At 38.5% G+C, this 19,187-nt stretch overlaps 3 protein-coding genes across 5 annotated transcripts; 1 reads left to right on the top strand and 2 right to left on the bottom strand.

The window, feature by feature from the left end:
- Positions 1-512: 512 nt before the first annotated feature.
- Positions 513-1,488, bottom strand: Rpii18 (RNA polymerase II subunit RpII18). The gene is made up of 3 exons (XM_071795581.1): positions 1,311-1,488; positions 891-1,043; positions 513-803 (listed from the first exon to the last, which is right to left on the bottom strand). The coding sequence occupies exons 1-3, from the start codon at positions 1,337-1,339 to the stop codon at positions 593-595; spliced, it is 393 nt and encodes a 130-aa protein (XP_071651682.1). The 5' UTR covers positions 1,340-1,488; the 3' UTR covers positions 513-592.
- A 94-nt stretch (positions 1,489-1,582) lies between these two features.
- LOC139823182 (centrosomal protein 20) lies at positions 1,583-2,787 on the top strand. Its single transcript, XM_071795582.1, has 3 exons — positions 1,583-1,745; positions 2,119-2,328; positions 2,452-2,787. Exons 1-3 carry the CDS (start codon positions 1,718-1,720, stop codon positions 2,592-2,594), a joined length of 381 nt encoding a protein of 126 aa, XP_071651683.1. The 5' UTR covers positions 1,583-1,717; the 3' UTR covers positions 2,595-2,787.
- Positions 2,788-2,925: 138 nt separating this feature from the next.
- LOC139823160 (uncharacterized) lies at positions 2,926-18,786 on the bottom strand. 3 transcript variants are annotated; one of them, XM_071795523.1, is made up of 16 exons: positions 17,895-18,786; positions 17,227-17,410; positions 16,873-17,107; positions 16,492-16,731; positions 15,859-16,025; positions 15,359-15,745; positions 13,044-13,305; positions 12,660-12,909; positions 12,253-12,559; positions 11,833-11,902; positions 11,416-11,703; positions 11,097-11,333; positions 10,698-11,000; positions 6,890-7,141; positions 6,481-6,717; positions 2,926-6,255 (listed from the first exon to the last, which is right to left on the bottom strand). In XM_071795523.1, exons 2-16 carry the CDS (start codon positions 17,390-17,392, stop codon positions 3,726-3,728), a joined length of 5,931 nt encoding a protein of 1,976 aa, XP_071651624.1. In that variant the 5' UTR covers positions 17,393-17,410; positions 17,895-18,786; the 3' UTR covers positions 2,926-3,725. The 3 variants fall into 3 exon arrangements, with proteins under 3 accessions (XP_071651624.1, XP_071651625.1, XP_071651626.1); XM_071795524.1 differs by having other exon boundaries at positions 13,044-13,212; XM_071795525.1 differs by lacking the exons at positions 15,359-15,745; positions 15,859-16,025; positions 16,492-16,731; ... (1 more) ...; positions 17,227-17,410; positions 17,895-18,786 and adding an exon at positions 13,630-13,717.
- Between the last annotated feature and the right edge of the window lie 401 nt (positions 18,787-19,187).

Raw genomic sequence — 19,187 nt, 5'->3', positions numbered from 1 at the left:
CCGAGCACGCCGAGATTTAGAGTGCATTTCTATGGAGAAAGAAATGGCGGAACACAATTAAAACGGACGTCCTTTGATTGGCTAATATTCCATCTCGAGAGCCCCCACCTGGAGATTAGCCAATCAGAGAGCGCGTCCGTTTTAGTTCCGTTCCGCTATTTCTCTCTCCATGGGGATGGCAGCATTAAGCGGGGAACAGGCTTTGCGCTTTGCCTGACATTGTGCAAGGCCTTTATACTTATTATTTTTACTTGCAAGATGAGACCAAATTAATATTTCCGGACGATTAAAGTAAAAATTAATTAACGCAACGTTAAGCTATGCAAATTTACTGAACAAATTAAATATGTTCCATGTGTTGTAGCACGCAATTATAGAACACAAACATAACTGTAAGATACCAAGTATAAAATGCCATTTCAACATTTCAAGTAATCTATAAGAGGAAAATAAGGAACCTAATGATTATTTACCTCTATACTTAGCATAATCTAGAAGACAGTGAGATGGAATGAGATTTTGTCACGCGGAACCACAATTTATTCTGTATAGATAATAAATATAATTATATCAAGAAAAATATGAATTGAGATTAATGATCAATTATAATTAGCTCGTCAATGCCCCAATCCTCGTAACTGTTATCAGGCAGGTAGCGGCGTATAATTATAGGAATTTTTCGTTGCTTCAATTCCTTCATAGCAATTTGCAACGGGTCTGTCTCGCCTTCTAACTCTACCATCACGGGAGCACACATTGCTATCTGTAACGCTCTTGTGCCAAGAACTCTTGCCCTCTCGTACCTAAAATGTAAATTATACGATATATATATAAATATATATAGGGGAAGCTACTCGTACCTCGTACTTCTGATACTACACACTACTTACTTGGTCATATATCTAGTCGTTATCCTCTTTGATCTTTGGACACCGCCGGTAGCTTCGTTGGCGTTCAACAATTCGATGTTTTCACCATCATCTTCCTGAGGCTCCAATTCAATGTTGTCCTCGTCGTCTACATCATCGAAATCATCCGCGACCCTATAAAACAGGTACGACAGTTAGATTAGGTTAACCGCAGACGGCGAATATGCCTGCGTTAATCGTATTGACTTGAATAGTATTTAACTATTAACTTTTTTCCCATCTATTTTATTTCACGCCTACGAAAAAGAGTAACGTCTATAAATCAGAGAACATCATGACCAGATATTTAATCGATATTACGGAAATACACATACAAGTAGAAATATATATTAATCTATTCTATGAATAAATCTCAAATAAGAGAGACTCTCGATTACTCACTCGTCTCCATCGAAATCCTCATCGGCCATTATTTATTTATTTACTTGTTGAAGATGTGTGGGATACAATTTGCGAATCGACCAAACACAAAGCACGTGGTGAATTGCGAAATGAAAATTGGAATATTTGGAACACGATACGATTCTACACGATCAAAACAGAGAGCAGAGAAGTGGGGAGTGGGGAGAAGACTGTCACCAGCGGCACCAACCGTCACTGGGTGGCGGCACTGGCACTGGTAGATGGGGTTAGGTCAGGTTAGGTTAGTACTGGCTGACGCTGACGCTGACGCATGGTTCGGCAAGAATTGTCAAAAGTTTTAAACTGATAGGCGGTACGTTCGCTCCTCCGTGTAATTCTTTTATATTTTGGATTTCCGAAAAATATTGAATGAAACTTTGCGTGAAATGGCGACGGAAAAAGATTTAGTAAATGGTATATAACCACATTAATGTATATTATATGTATAAATATTATTGTATGAAATCAACAATTACGGAATTATCTGACAAGTAACGCATTATTATTTCTTTACTTTATATCGCGACTGGAAACTATGTATATTAAGCCATATATTCGAGCGATATTTGTACAATCGTGCTTGTGTGTTTTATGTTTATTTTTGTTTGTCTCTTCTCGTTACTCCTTTTTCTCACACTATATATATGTACGCTACTCATCCTATCCATTTGTATGACAATGTGACCTGATTAACGATTCCCACGTTAGTAATGTGTTCTTTGCATGCATAATGTGTAAAATATGAAAGACGTTTATCCGTACCTTTGCTTGCCTTTTCAATTTGTAGCTGTACGAGAATCGCTAAAGGCCGATGGAAATCTCGATCGGATAAAAGCAGAAATGCGTACAGAAGTGATAAAATTGCTCGATTGTTCTAGCAAAGAGAGCAACTCAAAAACTGTCAAGCCTTCTCACGATATTGTTTTCCTCAACGAACTCGTCAGAGAATATCTGGATTGGATGGGTTACAAATACAGTTCCACTGTATTTCGTGCAGGTATATTATTTTATATCGTCACATTTAAGTAATAACGATGGATCGTGCGTATCACATCAAATGTTACGTAAATGCATTTACGCGATCAGGCAATGAGATTGAATAAAAGATTTTTTTTTCCAGAATGCGATCTTCCCAAACATTGCTTGGATCGTAAGCTTCTTGCGCAAGGCTTAGGGGTAAAAGACAATGAGAAGAGCAAAAACCTACCGTTATTATGTGGACTCGTACAAACATTTACTAGCTTAAAAGATACCTCATTATAAAATCTACACGAGCATGTATTATTCAACATTTAATTGTGATTTTTAAATGCGATTTATTTATTTCCTACGTATGTTACACACATACAAATCTCTCACACTTATATCTTTTTTTATATATATATGTACAAACTTGAAAACATATAGCACAAACTTAGATGGTTTATACTTATTACAATAAATAATGAAAAACAAAGCAGTATTCTTATCGGTATACATGGCAACTTCTTTGTTAATATAACAACAAAGCTGTATCACAATGTACAATTTCGCATAATGAATGCAAGGTTGATATTTCTTTGAATGTTCATGTGTTTGGTGAGATACAAGAATATGTGTTAAAAGAATTTTTCCATTTTATTTTGTGATTTTTCTTACATATTGACATTAGATTACGAAAGTACAATATAATGGTGGAAAGTGAAAGAGGGAGGGAGAGAGAAGGAAAGGGAAATACATATGTATATAGATAGACAGCAGAGATCCTCTCTAAATAAAATTATCCTCTTATACTCGTCATATAATTATCAAGTTTCTCAAAGACTTATCGCTTTTTGACAAACGTGCCATAAAATTACATAAGCTACAATGTACATGGCTTATTGTAATAATAAGCTTACATATATACATACACACCCACACCCACATATATATGTGTATATCTACACATACATACGCGCGCGCGCGCGCGTGTGTGTATATATAGTTCTTTAACATATCAAGTCGGAACGTGATAATTATGCAAAGGCCATCGTGTTCTTTTCTTTCTCTCACGTTAGAACAGTTTAACTATTGTAGTGTTCCCAACATTTGTTTCTTTTTTCTCTTATTCTTCTCCTCGAACTGTTAATTTGTTTCGTGTGCTAAAAGTGTTTACTTATTTGTATGCCAATAAATCATTCAATAAATACCCTATTACTAAAGGACATCTGTTAAAAAAAAAACAACTTTGTCACACTCTGAATTGTAGCAACAAAGTACAAAATAATAATAATAATGGTTTCCGTGATATTTAATAATATTCTAAGAGAAAAAAAAGAGTTCTGGCCTTTTTTTCCTTTCTCTGCCCTTTTCTAAGGTAAAAGGTAAAAGGTAAAGTTCTCTTTGATCGAGCGTCAAAGACATCTAGCGATGTCATTTATGCTTGGATTTCTTCTTCTTCTTCGACTGCTTGCTTCTGCTCTTTGATTTTTTCGACTTCTTTTTATGTTTCTCTTCATCGCTGCTGCTGTCAGACGAATCAGAGTAAGTGTCCGAGTCCGAACTGCTATCCTTCTTGGCAGATTTCTTCTTCTTGTGCTTCTTATGCTTCTTTCTTTTCTTCTTATGCGACTCGTCGCTGCTATCCGAGTCGGAGCTCGTTGTGTCGGAACTGCTGGACGTGTCCTCGCTGCTACTGGACTTTGATCGTTTCTTCAGGGACTTAATCTCCATCTCCTTGTTCAATTCCGTTTCGTCAAGCTTCAGCTTCTTCGCGGGTGACGGTTTATTACCTTCCTCGCCATCCGATTCCGAGTCCGAAGCTGAATAATCGGGTTCGAAGCTCGCCTCGTCGAGTATACTGCGCTTGCGATCAGACACCAGTCTCGGATTCTTCCTTTGTTTCTTCGACGACTCTGCCAGAGGCGGCTCAACGTTCTCGTAACTGATCTTGGTCTCGTTACCACCATCCGACTTGTCCTTCGAGATCGCGGCCTCCTTGTGCTTTTGCTTCTTCTCCTGATTTTTATCCTTATCCTTCTTGTGCTTCTTCTCTTTGCGCTTCTTATGCTCCTTGGATTTACTCCTGCTGCGGTGCTCCTTCTTTCTCTTCTTTTCCTCCCGCGATTTCTTGTCACGCTTCTTCTCTTCCTCGTCATCTTTCGATTTCAACAAGCTGACCTTTGACATTTCCGTTTTCTTAAACGCGCAAGCCGAGGGGGGTGTCCTACCTCTGTGCTCGCGGTCTCGGTCTTTGTCGCGATCCTTATCCACGCGTTCTCCTTTCACGTCGTTTCTATTGGAACGAAAGTCCGTTCTACAATCGACTCTACTCTCCCTCTCGGGTTTCAACTCGCTGCCGTGTCTGTCGCCTCGGAAATCCGACCTCTCCTTCGACCGATCGCCTCTATCCTTGTCCCGTTTTCTCTCTTCCAAGAAAACTTTTCGTTCGCCGCTCGTTGTAGTTAAACCCAATGAAGAGGACTCTACGCGTCGCGACTCCAAGAGCGGAGAGGAGAGCCTCTTTTCCCTCCTGGGCGATCGACTTCTCGACTGATTCTCGTTCTTGCCGTCACGCCTCTCCATGAATCCCTTTATAGGACTGACCTTTCTCTCCTTGCCGTCCTCAATCTTCTCACCGAGTCTCTCCTTGGCGGACAGCCTGGTCGGCGAGTAGGCTGTCTCTGGCACGGGTTTGAACTTGGTACGATCGAGCTTGGCTTTCTTCGCCGGTTCGGTGATCTCGACATTCCTCTCGTTTCTACCAACGTTGATCGTCACGTTGACGCTCTTTCGCGGTTCTCGATTGGCGGGCTCCACCGTCTCCAGCACCTTAGGCTCAGGATTCTGATACAATATCTTTCTGCTTTCGCTGATCTTCTTGATCTCGATCGGTCGGATCGCATTAATGGCCTTTTGGAATATAGCGTTCTCCGCACGCTTCAGCACCTCCGACGTGACCATCTTGATCGATTTCGGCTCGTCCTCTCTCTGTGTCTTCTCCGTCGGCGATCCGCTCGCCTCGTCGTCGTCGTCGTCGTCGTCCTCGGCTTTTTCGATCGTATCGTCCCTTTCCCACTTGGACAACTCGGGTAGTGGTGCCAGAAACTCATCCTTCTTTGGTGATTTCTCCGTCGCTAGCACGGTGATAGCTTCCTTAGTCTCGGTCTGCGAGTGTTCCGAGAGTAGAGAATACTTCTCCGTGATCACAGTGTTAATCTCCGTGTCGTCCAATCCTCCGTACAGGCTGTCGATCGGTTTCATATCCGACTTGAGTTCCGGGATCGGTTTAAAGTTTGGATTCGGTGGATTCGTGCCGAATTCTGCACGATCTAGCCGACCACTGCCAGGGCTGGGTTCGTTGAATTCCGGCGGTTCCGGATTCATCGCCAGAGACTTATCCTCGAATTCCTCTTTGATCGGCACGATAGATACTTGGTTGGAGATACATTCGATCCTATTCTGTATGTTAGCCTCCTCGTTGCACGCCTTCGCGGAGTCGGTCTTGTTGAGCGGCGAAGACAAAGTATCATTACTTGTTTTACTCTCGACCAGCAGGTCGTCCGTCTCCATCGTCTTGATCGTCGGATCGTCCTTGGCTGTTTCTTTCTGATTCGATTTCTTGTCCTTCTTCTTCTTCTTCTTCTTCTCCTTCTCATCATTATCCTTCTTCTTCTTCTTCTCCTTTATTTTCTTCTCTTTCTTCTTCTCCTCCACCTTTTCCTCGTGGTCCTTTTCCTTCTTCTTCGTACTTCGTTCTGGCGACAAATCTTTAGGGTCGCCCCTGGACTTTTGCGAGTACGGACTTAGGCTCTTCCTGCTCTTTTTCCGCTCTACCGAACGTCTCTCGTATCGTTCGTGACGATCTCTGTCTTTCTCGGGCTCGTATTCGCGTTCTCGTCTCTCCTTCTCTCGCAGCCGGTTCTTGTCGTCCTGCCTATGGCGATCTCGATCATCTCTATAACTGTAACAATACATATCATATAGGAAGACAAATTTTTGCAATGACACATTTGCAACAAATTGCGAATTAACTTAAGGATGCATGTCCTTTTTCTGAGCATAATATTTTAAGGTAACAAACATGTTAAAATTTACATCCATCCATATTGATCCATGACAATAGAAGCTGAATAATTTTAATTAATTTGACAATGGTATTGTTTAACTTGGATTATGTAGAACGTACCGGTCTTTGTCATAATCTTTCTTCTCGACATGCCTATTATCATCATCTCGACGATCGCGAATGTGTCTATCGTCTCGTTCCTTATCCTTTTCTCTTCTGTCGCGCTCGTCTTTCTCTCGTATCCTATCCTCATGTTCTCTAGGCGGAACCTGCCTGTCGCGATCCTCGCGATCTCTGTTTACGATTCTGCGATCTCTGTCGTCCCTCTCGCGCATACGATCCTCACGTTCGCGACCCCTTTTGAAACGCAAGATGCATCATAAATATATTCCTTTGTAATGCGATTGCGAGTTTTTTTTATATTTTTATATTTTTATTTAAATGAAATGCATAGTAATTAGAGAAAGAAGATTCTCTTCTTATTAAAGAGTAGTCATCTCAGACTCGATACAATGTCTAACAACGTTACCTATCGTCTCTCAATCTATCACGTTCGTCGTTATCGCGATCCTTCGACGAATGCTCCCTATCTTCCTGATCCCTCAGGGAGCGTTGCCTTTCACGATCGTCCCTCGACGGTCTCTCGGAATGTTCGACACCCGGTGGCGAGAGATCGTAATAGCCCTCAGTACCAGGCGGTGCTACGTCGTCAAATCGCTTATGTGACGAAGAATCCCTCAGAGGACTGCTAAAACGCTGCGGCGGCGGAGGTCCGGAATATCTGTTGACAGAAAGTCAGTACAGCATTTGATATGTTAGTTATCCTGCTAAACATTAGATATGCTTATGCTTTCTCTTTTTTTCATTTCCTATCTTAAATACATGATGTGTCTTTATAGAAAATATGACACAGCGCGCGAAGAACGCGAAGAATAGTTGTTAGTAACGAATTTATGCAATCTCTAGCTATATCGAGAAAATTAATCGTGTTAAAGTACTCGTAGAGAAAAAAGTAACCAAGAGAATAATTTGACCCTTAAATTTTCTTCCATTCTTCTGCGAATCCCGAGGTTTATTTGCTACACCTGCGGTGTACGGAAGACACCTATTTAATAAAAATTCAAATAATTGAGACAGGAATGTGTTAATTTTTTACAAGACTGTTGCACCTTTTTAACCTCCATACAAGCTGAAAGAATAAACAGGACGTAATCGCAATCACCTATTGCCGAGACTTTGTTAAAATCATTAATTATAAAATTATAAAATTATGAAGTACAGAAAGCAACATTTGTAACTTTGAACTGCTTTAAGATATAATAAAAAATATGTATTTGCATGACTAGAATCACCTGAATATTCAAATAAGCACAGATATGTAAATTAAGAAATTGCCGGATTCGTTGAATAGCCTTTTCCAATTTACGTTTGATTTGTTTATATTATGATATAATAAATTTTCAGTAACGTGTCCCAAATTTGACATTGAAGATAAATGGAAACAAGCTTTTTATCATTACAAATGTTGATTTGGCCCTGAATTCACCTGATTCACAAACCATGCAGATGTGTCAATCAGCTGGCTAGCTTCTCTCCACGATGGTCCTCGATACTCTTCTTTGCTTCTTTCTTCTCTTTTTGCACTTTTTAATTACATTTCACAATATGCATGTAACACACACACGCACACACGCTCACACATGCACACGCACACGCACACACATTCATACGCACGCACACGTCATACACACACACATGCACGCACGCACACAAACACATGTATAAAACACTGCAAATTATACATATATGCATTTTACAACTATAATTCAACTATAATTATATAATATAACTATAATTCAATAATATTGTAATGATATTTCGTAGATAAATAAAGTACGCTTACTATGGTATATATAATCCTTATATAATACATTGTTACATATGCGAATCGAGATTAAATTTGAATTAAGAATTTTTTTTATAACAAGACTTAATTATGTAGTAAAGTTATTAAACTAGAAATAGATCTTACTTGATCTTTCTAGTATAATAATTATCAAATATTGTATATAATTAAATGCACAAATAATTTAATGAATCGCAGTTAATGAAATAACGTAATGTAGAAAGAAATTTACAATAGTGACAATATTACATTATACTTAGGTACATTCTAAATACGTTGTACGTATAAAATATAACGTATAAGATATAACATATATAAAAATATATACGTACATACATACATACATACATACATACATATGTATAACATATTTAATACAACTATATAAACATATTGTTATTTGCACGTTATTACAATATATATAAATAATTAAATATTATGACTATTATGAGATCTCGTAAATATATAGATACGATTCGCATGAGCATAGTTAAATATTGACATGTGTATTGTGTATATGTATTTTGTGTGTTTTTTTGTTGTGTGTTGTAGGTGTACGTATAGGCGATAGCGCATGTATATTTTAAAAAATTATTAATCTTAATATACAGGGTGTTTCAGAATTGCACGGCACTATTTTAGGGAAATATTTTCTAGGTCAAAATAAACAAAAAAGTTTATATAAACATATGCCCTAAACTTATTTATTAGTAAGATATTAGAGACTAAAGATTGTGTTTAACAGTAAAACATTTAAAGTTTTCGAAGTGGCCGCCGTTTTGTTGAATGCAGTATCTGCACGATGTCATGTTTCTCTGGTACGTCTTATAGCATCAGGGGGTCGATTCTGTATTTTGAGACGAGGTGAAAATTACAAAAGTGAACAGATTTACTAGAGTTTGACAAATAAAATTGTAGATTTTCTAGTGAATTTCCTCACTTTTGTACACATTTTTACCTCGTCCCAAGATACAGAATCGACCCCCAGGATTATTCCTGCAGCTGCAGTTGCTGCAGCTTCCACTATGCGGTTTCTTAATTCTTCTTGTGTGCCAATAAAATAGTCTAACGTCGTTAGGGGTTGGATGAAGTCTTTAGTTTATTGTAGACCTATTGGCATGCAAGAAGAATTCAACAAAACGGCAGCCACTTCGAAAACACACTTTAAATGTTTTACTGTTAAACATAATCTTTACTCTTTAATATCTTACTAATAAATAAGTTTAGGACATATGTTTATATAAACTTTTTTTTTATTTTGACCTAGAAAATATTTCCCTAAAATAGTGCCGTGCAATTCTAAAACACCCTGTAGATTATTACTTGACGTAAAAAATCTCTGTCAAAAATAGACCTATAGCAAAACAAATACATAAAGAAATACAAAAAAATTTATATGGATGAAAAATTTCGCTGTGCATATAAATCACACTCTCATTAGCATACTTTATTTTCTCTCATTACTGTCCTAAACATAATATGCTATCAATATTGTCCTAAAAATATTGTCCTAAATTGATCAAGTAACAATTTACTTTTGAGATATAAAAGTACCTTAAGTATGTGGTGTTGAAAACGCAATCTTTTTTAACTCAGTCTTTCTCTCAGTATTCACAAGTAGCATACAAGTATATAAAGAAAAATGTATCGATTTGTACAATCACAAGATATCACGAGATACGAATTAATTAAACATAATAATCTCACAGCATACAATTTCCAACGTATCACTCTTGTAAAAATTAAAACGTTGCTGTAGTAAAATATATGAACTGCATAAATTTGACATATAGCAAAAGCTCCACATATCAATACATATTTTATGCGCTTTATTATATTACAATATTCAATAACTTTTTTCTTCAATTATTTTTTATATATACGGACAATAAAATATCTTCATTCAGAGAAAAATAAATAATAATAATTTAAGAAATTATAAAGAAATAAATGTAGCTAAAGAAAAATTTATGCACAAAAGAAGAAAGACGCGGAAAAAGATTTAAATCACTTTACCATTAATATTAAGAGCTGAGACGCTTGGCACAAAAATATACATACATAGAGACTATACTACATATCATATTGTATGCATAGAAAAATTTTAGGAAATAATCTCTTAATTTAGCAACAATACACTATCAATGTAAAATTGGATGGAACATAGAGATGCTTATTGTCAAATTTATGCAATGTAGATGAGTGTTTAATTTATATATGGATTGTCAAAATAACTTTCAGGATCGTTTCTGTGCGTCGGCATTTCTCGCTAACAAGACAATTCGATTGATATATCATATCGCTTTTGTATAATTCAATAGCCATAGTTTCGGAGCTATTTTTCTTAAATAAACTAGTGGCATAAACATGTCGATAGATCATCTGCATAGCGTAGTGTACATGAATGAAAATACTATTGAGGCGAAAATACCTGTTGTAGGAATCATAATAGTCTTTCCTGTCCGTAGGCGAAGGTCCCAATGACATAAGCGGTGGTGGTGGTGGGTGACCTCCAGTGACTAGATGCGGCATCAACGGTGGTATATTGTGTTGGGATGGCTGATTTCTTCCTATAGGATATCTCGGCAGTGGTCTCTCCCTAGGCGGTAAATCGCGCTCACGATCTCGGAATGGATAATCATGAGCCGGCGAATCGCCGTAATAAGTGTTGTATCCATCTCGAGGCTCACGTGAGCGCGGCCTGTCTCTCTCGCGATCCCTCTCTCTTTGAAATCTGAAAGATTAAGCATTCGCAATCGTACCTCAATACGTATTTACAATGCATTTTGGATGTTTTTTAATACGATGGTGAATATTATGCGAGATATACCTTGGAGGTGATCTGACTGGCGATCGATATCTGGGCAGTAAGTCGCGATCTCGATCCCGCTCGCGGTCTCTGTCGCGATCGCGGTCACGGTCGCGGTCGCGGTCGCGATCACGATCGCGCTCCCGGTCACGGTCGCGATCTCTTTCTCTGTCCCTCTCTCGATCTCTGTCTCTTTCCCTATCTCTATCTCTCGACGGAGACAGTCTTGGTGACTGACTGCGGGAATACGATCTAGATCTGCAAAGTCAGATGAACTTGAAGAATCGAACACAACGACACAGCGAATATCGCGTTGTTTTCATTAAAACTACACACGTACCTGCTGATAGAGAAGCTGCCGCTTCTTGATCTACGTTTTGGGGTGCGACTACGAGGTCGGAGCGGTAATGGTGACCTCGATGATCTCCGCTTCGACGGCGGACTACGAGATCGACTGATGCGAGATGCAAAAGGTGATCTGCGGCCAAAGGAGCGCGATCTAGATCGACTGTAACTACGTGATCGAGATCGCGTTCTGCTTCTTCTTCTGTGCTTCCCTAAACGTCGATCTCTCTCATCCTTCTCTCTGAGCATTCGTTCGAATGCTTCCAATGGATCGTCAATAATTCTGTAGAAAAGTGTATATTATAGGTGCATAATAGAAACAACAAGTGCACGCGTACGTGTATTAATTGTTCTTGAAAGAACAATTAAAGATTTTCACTAATCAAGGAGGATTCATGAAAAATTAGCTTACCCAGGTGGATTCCCATTGTGTATATTTCTACCTAGTCCAGGTGGCGGTGGTTGCAAATTTCTATACCCCACTGAAACAAAATACAAACGAGATGCTAAAAATGGAAAAAAAGGAAAAAAAGAAAGGAAAAGAAAAGAAAAATATACCAACAGATTTCTCTATATCTCACCGAACGACAAAATACAAATAAAATGAGATACTAACCAACAAATCAAAGTATTACATACAAACGAATCATATGTAATGCTTTAAAGAATACGAATAAGTGTCAAAATCAAATAAAAGCGTTTGCTTGTTACCTAAAGTGTTTGCTTCTACAACAAAGAATTTATAGAAAGTGCTTTCAGAAATCAAACACGTATTTATTTTTTTTTTTGTATTTAAGTAAATGAACCATCGAATTGAACGCAAATTGCTTACTGTGATGCAATCCTCTCATTGGTCTCGGTGGCCCGTTATAATTTCGGGGTGGCTGAGACGGTCGATATCCCTGCTGCTGATAAGGTCTATCGTACCTCGGCGGTCCGTAATGCGATCCCTGCTGATGTGGATATATCGGTATTCGATGACTCATATAAGGATCCGGCAAAAGTGGAGGATTATGCGGAGGTACATTTGGCGGTGGCTGATTGTAATTCGGCGGCGGAATACGCTCTTCGCCCGGTGGAAAAGGCAATAACGGTGGTTGATTGCCGGATGAAGGGACGTGCAAATGCGGCTCATCGACCTGAAATATCACAGCGGAGTTAGGTGCAGCGAGAAATTAATGAGGAAAAATGTTCAAGTAATAAATTCTTTATGTAGAGAATACTCTCGCTCTCACATACCGTTGGAGTGCCCGCACGGTCTTCGTTAGATCTATGTATTCCACTGTCATAATGCATAGTAGGCGGATAATGTCCATCGTCCGCTAAATGTCCCTGATAGCTTTTGGAAGGAGGTGGGTTCATTAAGTGAGGTAACACCACGCTCGAGGATGGATAGTCGCCGTGCTGGGAGTGCCTGGGCGATAACGATCGATTTCGGTTGCGATTTAACGGCCGTAAATTTTCAATCCTACGACCACGCTCTCCACTTCTGCAAAATTATTGCAAAAAATCAGTGTAATGCAATTTAACTCGGTTACATCGTTTACATAGCGATAGAGATTTCGCAATGTTGCAAGTTTGCTGAAAAAGAAAGAAGAAGAAGCAAGACTTGCCACCACTTACCTGTCACGATGTCCATCCCTGCTGAAACTTCGTCGACGTTCTCTCGATTGACGTTCTTCCGAATATTCATTATCTCGTTCCTTCTTATCGCGGCTAGAGGGATCGCTTCGCTCGCGTTCTCTCTCTGGCGAACTCACGAGGGCGGGGATCGGGAGTAGCGGCTCTGTTCCTGGAGGAGGAGGCACCTCAGTTTCCTCGTCAGTTGTTAGTTTTGTTACCGAGTCACTTTGCAAGTGTGACTCTGAAGTGGATTCAGGCAGAGCTGTCAGAAGCACATCACGTATGAGTAGGCGAATAAAATTAGCGATAATAGCTTACTAGAGAGCGGATTAGCTATACATTCATGAAATCCATCCATGAATTGCCCCGTACAGGGCTCTCTCACGCTCTCTCTTTTTCATAGTGCATTTGAGGTTATGTGCTTAATATCGTCAGCTGGCCGGCATAACTTCAAATACATCGTCAACAATACATGATTGTAGCGAAATTAAACACGTTATTTAGCACGTTTCATCGCGACGATGCTATTTTTCACGTTTTATGCGCCATATGAATCAGAAAAGTCAAAACTGCATTGATTACATACTCGGATATAATGGCGCCTGCCTTCTGTTTACGTACGAGAAATATACGGCGAGGTAGTATTCAACATCACACATTGCACTATGCATGTTTATGTGTGTGTGCGCGTGTGCGTGTGCACGCTTGTGTGTACGTTGTATATACAGTGTTCAACGTAATGGTCCGCACGATTTTTTAGATGCTTATTGAAACAATAATTTATATCCATTTCAGGAGAACACTCATAGAATACTGATATTATATGTTTACAATGCGAAAATTGTCCTCAGATAACTTTCAGTGTTTACGTTTACACTTCTAGTCAGAGCTTATAAGTACTGCTATTCAAAACAATGCTGCAAATTGGCTATTAAATATCAATTAAAATGACATTTGTGATAGAGCATTGAATTCGTCTTAAAGTCCCCTACAATATTATGAAAAAAAACATGGTACAATTTTAAAAATTCAAGGTGACATTGACTTTTTATGAAAAACATTTTTTTTTTCAATTTCTTTTTATTGAAGATTGTAGCTTGCATGAAATAGATAAATTTTCACCTTACAACCTTTTTTTTTAAACTATCGGAAACGTCTCAAAAATCGTGCGGACCGTTACGTTGAACATCCTATATACCTGTATGTATGTGTGTGTGTGTATGTGTAAACAGAACTTAACATATATGCTACGTATCACAAAATATTTCAGTACGAGCGATGAAACGAAAGAGAGACAGATAGATTTATAGATCAATTCATGTATGAGTTTTCATATTTTATCAAAGAGATATCATTAATCAATACGCTTGCATTATTTTAATTTTTTTTAAGTATTAAATATTTGATTAAAATTGATTAAAAAAGCGCGCGCACGCACACGCATACACATACGTACACATATTAATATTTTTTATTGTTATTTATACGAATAAACATCTATAAATATAACTCAATTAATAATGTATTATATTCTGTGTTTATGTGGATAAATTATTATAATATTTATATTTTACACATTAACTCCAATTAAATTATCTTAATATTAGTATAATAATTCCTTGTGATTTCAAAAGATACTATGTGGATATATATCTTAGACATAATATAACTCTTTTACATTTGTACTTTAAAGTCAGACGTATGACGATACATATAAATACATTTCTGTAATATATATATATATATATATATGTTAAAAATTTTGAGCCCAAAATAACTCTTAGAAATATTATCGCGAATATATATAGTAATAATACTACGAAAAGTTCAAAATTAATAAATCTGCTTTAAAATGTAAGTCTTGCTACATGTAAAAATATTTTCATGTATAGTCATACTGTCACATATATATTTTTCTTATTGTTAGACTCTTATGAAATAATATATCACAAAATATTATAAATAGATGTGTTCAATTGTAAATTTTTAACGCACAAGTAGATGTTTAATAAATTTTAAAATATTTAAAAACTTTAACGTGCCTAACGTATATAAAAATCTGTAACATGATTAACTAAATACCACACTTTTAGCAAGAAATGACAATCGCATGCTGTCACATACTGATCTCAAGCTAATCAAGACTATGTTGTATATTACCAAAAATAAAACTTTATGGTTATATAAGATATAGCCATTTTCATTGCGTTGTCTGATATATGTTGCGGAATCCTCTATTACTGTATTTCGTGGATCTATTTATTTTTTCTATACGTACATCAAAACAATAACATCAGTTAACAAAAGACACTTACTGGTTGATGACTGTGGCTGCGAACCAGAGATGTTGGTTGGAAAGTGTTGCGAAGCAGATTCAGGATCAGTGGATTGCAGTGGATCTACAGGTTCTTGCGACGGTGCGTCAGGAGCAACGGATGACTGTACAGTTTTAGCTTGAGAAGATACGTGACCCGCAACTTGCTGCGTTTCAGTTTTTGGCTGATCGGTTGGTACAGTGATTTGTCCAGCATTTTGAGCGGGAGGCCGATACGTTTGTCTTTTGGCGTAACCAGTTTCATTCTTAAAATTCATTACTGCATTACGTAGAAATCGATTTGGTATAAGTGTTTCCGGTGATACATCTTTCTCATTACAATCTGGACATTCGTGTTCTTCGGATTCTAACAAAAATGTACGAATACCTATAACAGAAAAAGAAAAAAAGACACAGATATAAATGTAATGATTTAATGTAAAAACATTAATAATAATTAATTGTTAATTTATCACTGATAATTGAATGATAAAGATTTACATTCGTCACAAAAGGAATTTCCGCAACATGGAATCATCACTGCATCCGTTAAAAGATCTTTGCAGATATTGCATAACAAATCCTCTGGTATCTCGGGCTTCTCTACCACAGGTTCTGGATCTTGCGAAAATGGTGGTCGTTCCTTCTTACCTTCCTTGTAAGCTTGACTAAAGACAAGGGAAAATAAAATAATAATTATTAATATATCATATCGTTCATTTGCTACAACAATGACATAACTCAGGAAACAAAATATTCCCAAAAATAAGTTTGAATGTTTCGAATCATTAAAATTGGTTAACATTACTTTTAAATGCGATTTTGGTGCAGTAACTGATTGTAGAGGAACAAAAATATCTAGCTATATATTAGCTCTTCATTCAGTGTATCGATTTTCATTCTTTTGCAAAAATTCGGTTCAAAAATGACAATTTTTTAGTTATGTCGTTGTTGCAGCAAATGAGCAATATGTATTATTCATATGATGTATCGTACATATAGTACATATCCCATACAGCACAGATTGTTGCAGAAAGCTTCCAGAAAGGTTTCAAACCTTTCTGGAAGCTTTCTGTAACAATCTGTGCTGAATGGGATGTAAATTTTGTAATGCATATTATAATTGAGACTCACTGATCAATAGCAGGAACAGCATAGTGTCCCGTAGGTGTCATCATAGCACCAGGCACCAAAGGTCCTTCAACTGGTACCATAAAACTTCTGGGAATACCAGTGCTTTTCTTAATTTCAATTGGCTCTTGATTCGTGCCCAGTGGACAGTTTTTTATCCAATGTCCAGGCTGGTGGCATTTGTAACAACGGTAATTTGCAGGCACATCCCCAGTCTGATTGGCTCCACGAATTTTCATATAACTAACAAAATGTTAAATATACATATATCAGACCTTGCTTACTTCGGTTCTATATCTATATTTTATACACATATAGTTTGGCTCGTGTGCAAAAGTATTTCTTCTGTGTCAATCAATAGAAAATCAATAGAAAATAGCATACTTTGATGGATCGTAGTCTTGAGTCGATTGCGTCATCATGGCACGGATTTTATCCTCCTCTGAGCCATCTAATCTCGTGAGATCTACGGCTCTGCCTAAATTAGTTTCATCCTTCACATTACTAAACGGAGGAGTTTCATTTCGATCCCAAGAACGTTTCTGTTGTACCGTTAATGGAACTCTGGCGACAATAAGACTGGTATTCTTTGCAATTAGCGCGTTATCGTCCGTATAATCTGGTGAGGAAATATAATTATTGAATATTATGAATTATATGATTAACAGTATTCAGTAGCATAGTTTCGTAGGACAGAAGCAAGAAGAAAAGAATTTCATAACAATGTGAGATATTTGCCTTCCTTCGTTTGCGCATTTGTAATTTGCAGGTCAAAGTCTGTATTTTTGCCGATACGTTTTTGATGAAATATGGCCTTTTTCAAATCTGCCACCGAAATATGCAGTCCGTCAAACGACACAGTATCATAGTCCAAAGTAGATTTAAATTTGTAGTGCACGGACATCGTTGCTACTTAAATAACCTAAAAATGCAAAAAAATTGTCAACGAGGCAGGCAGCTTACAATTAGTAAACATCGAAGCAAAAATTTTATTTTAGTCTCGCCAGCGATAAAAATAGAATCTAGATTATCTAATTCTAATATGAAGAACGTTAATGATCCGTGTTGATACGTTCTCTTGTATAATCCTGTATATAATAAGGGTGAAAATGAAAAGCTTGTATAATAAGAATATATGTGTATATGAGAGAGAAAGAGAGAAAGAGAGAAAGAGAAAGAGAGAGAAAGAGAGAGAGAGAGAGAGAGAGAGAGAGAGAGAGAGAGAGAGAGAGAGAGAGAGAGAGAGAGAGAGAGATTGATGACAGAATAATACGGAACTCAACGTGCGTTACACGCGTATTAACCAGCATCTAAGCATCTTTTAACCTAGAACCTAGAACTAGAAGCTTCGCTTTACTCAAAATCCGCATTATGAAATACATACATATGTATATGGATGAACATACCTCCTTGCGAGGACGGCCGACGACGATCGCAGGTAGGCAACGCAGAGAGATCGCATAGGGCACAGGGCGCAAAGGGTCGTCCCCGCGATTATGTTTCAAGACTGTCCAAGGTCCAAGACGAGGAAAATGCAAAAACGCACGGTTGCACAAGCGACTAACCTCGCTTAGGTGCTTAGGCTGCCAGGCTAAATTACAAATACGAACGACGAACGACGACCGGACGACGTGCCCCAACCCCCAACTGCTCCACGAAGAGTGAAGACTGACGATGTGATGTGACCAGTCAGACCAGTGACGATACTGACGAAGACTGTTAATGTTCTCACTGTAGTCACTGTTCGCTTCGCGCCAATGTTCGCGACGTACTATCGGCGGATCATAATACTGTGCGAACGAGATAAGGAGCGATAAGGAATAAGGAGTACGCGTACTCCTCGTACTAACGTACCGTACGCGTGCCGAGCGCGAGTTTTGCAATGCTAAAGAGGCAGTGAACGGCACTGCTCCGAGAGTCCGACAACGTGCGGCTACGAAACGTGAAAATTGCGCGGTGATTTAGTGTGTTTAGCGTGTAGAACGACGAGCGCCGTGCTCCACCAGCGAGTCCAGCGACCAAGCCATGTCTATGTATATCAATGTCTATCTCCGGTCTCCAGTCTCCGGCTCCGATTTCCGCCAGAATCCGTAATCCGTTCCGTACCGTACCCTACCACACCGCACACCGCACCACACCGCACTGACCGCACCGTCCGCACCACTTCGCTTCGCTTGACTTCGCCGACCAACAGCAATGTCGGCAATCTACGGTGAGCTGGGAGAGCATCGATGACACTCGAATCGTATACCTGCCATCCTGCCTAGAACGTCTGAATAAAAGCGATACTGTACATACATACGAAGCATTATGGCTTTGCACATAGGACGCTACAGGGGATCGATTGTGTATCTTGAAATGAGGTGAAAAATACTGAAAATTACAAAAGTGAACAGATTTACTAGATTTCGACAAATAAAATCCTAGATATTCTAGTGAATTTCCTCACTTTGGTAATTTTCACCTCGATCCAAGATACACAATCGACCCTCCTCCCCCCAGAACTCTTGCCGCGCGGGACAAGAAGCGACGCGGTAGCCAATAAACTTATGGTTCTTACGGAAAAGCGGCACAACGATTGGCTATCGTGTCGCTTCTTGCTCCGCGCGCGCGCGGCGATTGGCTATTGCATCTACGTTTGCGTTTACGTCTCTTGACCAATCACAAAGTAGCTGCTGGCGCGTGCGATTCGCGATTTC

The sequence above is a fragment of the Temnothorax longispinosus genome, chromosome 12, assembly GCF_030848805.1.
Source record: "Temnothorax longispinosus isolate EJ_2023e chromosome 12, Tlon_JGU_v1, whole genome shotgun sequence".
NCBI lineage: Eukaryota > Metazoa > Arthropoda > Insecta > Hymenoptera > Formicidae > Temnothorax > Temnothorax longispinosus.
Note: the sequence above shows the minus strand (reverse complement) of the source record. Positions and strands in the feature narration are given on the sequence as shown.

Excerpts from the sequence above, each read along its gene's own strand:
- Rpii18 (XM_071795581.1), bottom strand. The coding sequence starts at position 1,339 with ATGGCCGATGAGGATTTCGATGGAGACGA. Across the intron at positions 1,044-1,310 it reads GAGGATTTCGATGGAGACGA|GGTCGCGGATGATTTCGATG; the intron begins GTGAGTAATCGA and ends CCTGTTTTATAG. Across the intron at positions 804-890 it reads ACGACTAGATATATGACCAA|GTACGAGAGGGCAAGAGTTC; the intron begins GTAAGTAGTGTG and ends TTTACATTTTAG.
- LOC139823182 (XM_071795582.1), top strand. The coding sequence starts at position 1,718 with ATGGCGACGGAAAAAGATTTAGTAAATG. Across the intron at positions 1,746-2,118 it reads GGAAAAAGATTTAGTAAATG|CTGTACGAGAATCGCTAAAG; the intron begins GTATATAACCAC and ends TTCAATTTGTAG. Across the intron at positions 2,329-2,451 it reads TTCCACTGTATTTCGTGCAG|AATGCGATCTTCCCAAACAT; the intron begins GTATATTATTTT and ends TTTTTTTTCCAG.
- LOC139823160 (XM_071795523.1), bottom strand. The coding sequence starts at position 17,392 with ATGTCCGTGCACTACAAATTTAAATCTACTTTGGACTATGATACTGTG. Across the intron at positions 15,746-15,858 it reads AAATTCCTTTTGTGACGAAT|GTATTCGTACATTTTTGTTA; the intron begins GTAAATCTTTAT and ends TTTCTGTTATAG. Across the intron at positions 11,704-11,832 it reads CACAATGGGAATCCACCTGG|AATTATTGACGATCCATTGG; the intron begins GTAAGCTAATTT and ends ACTTTTCTACAG.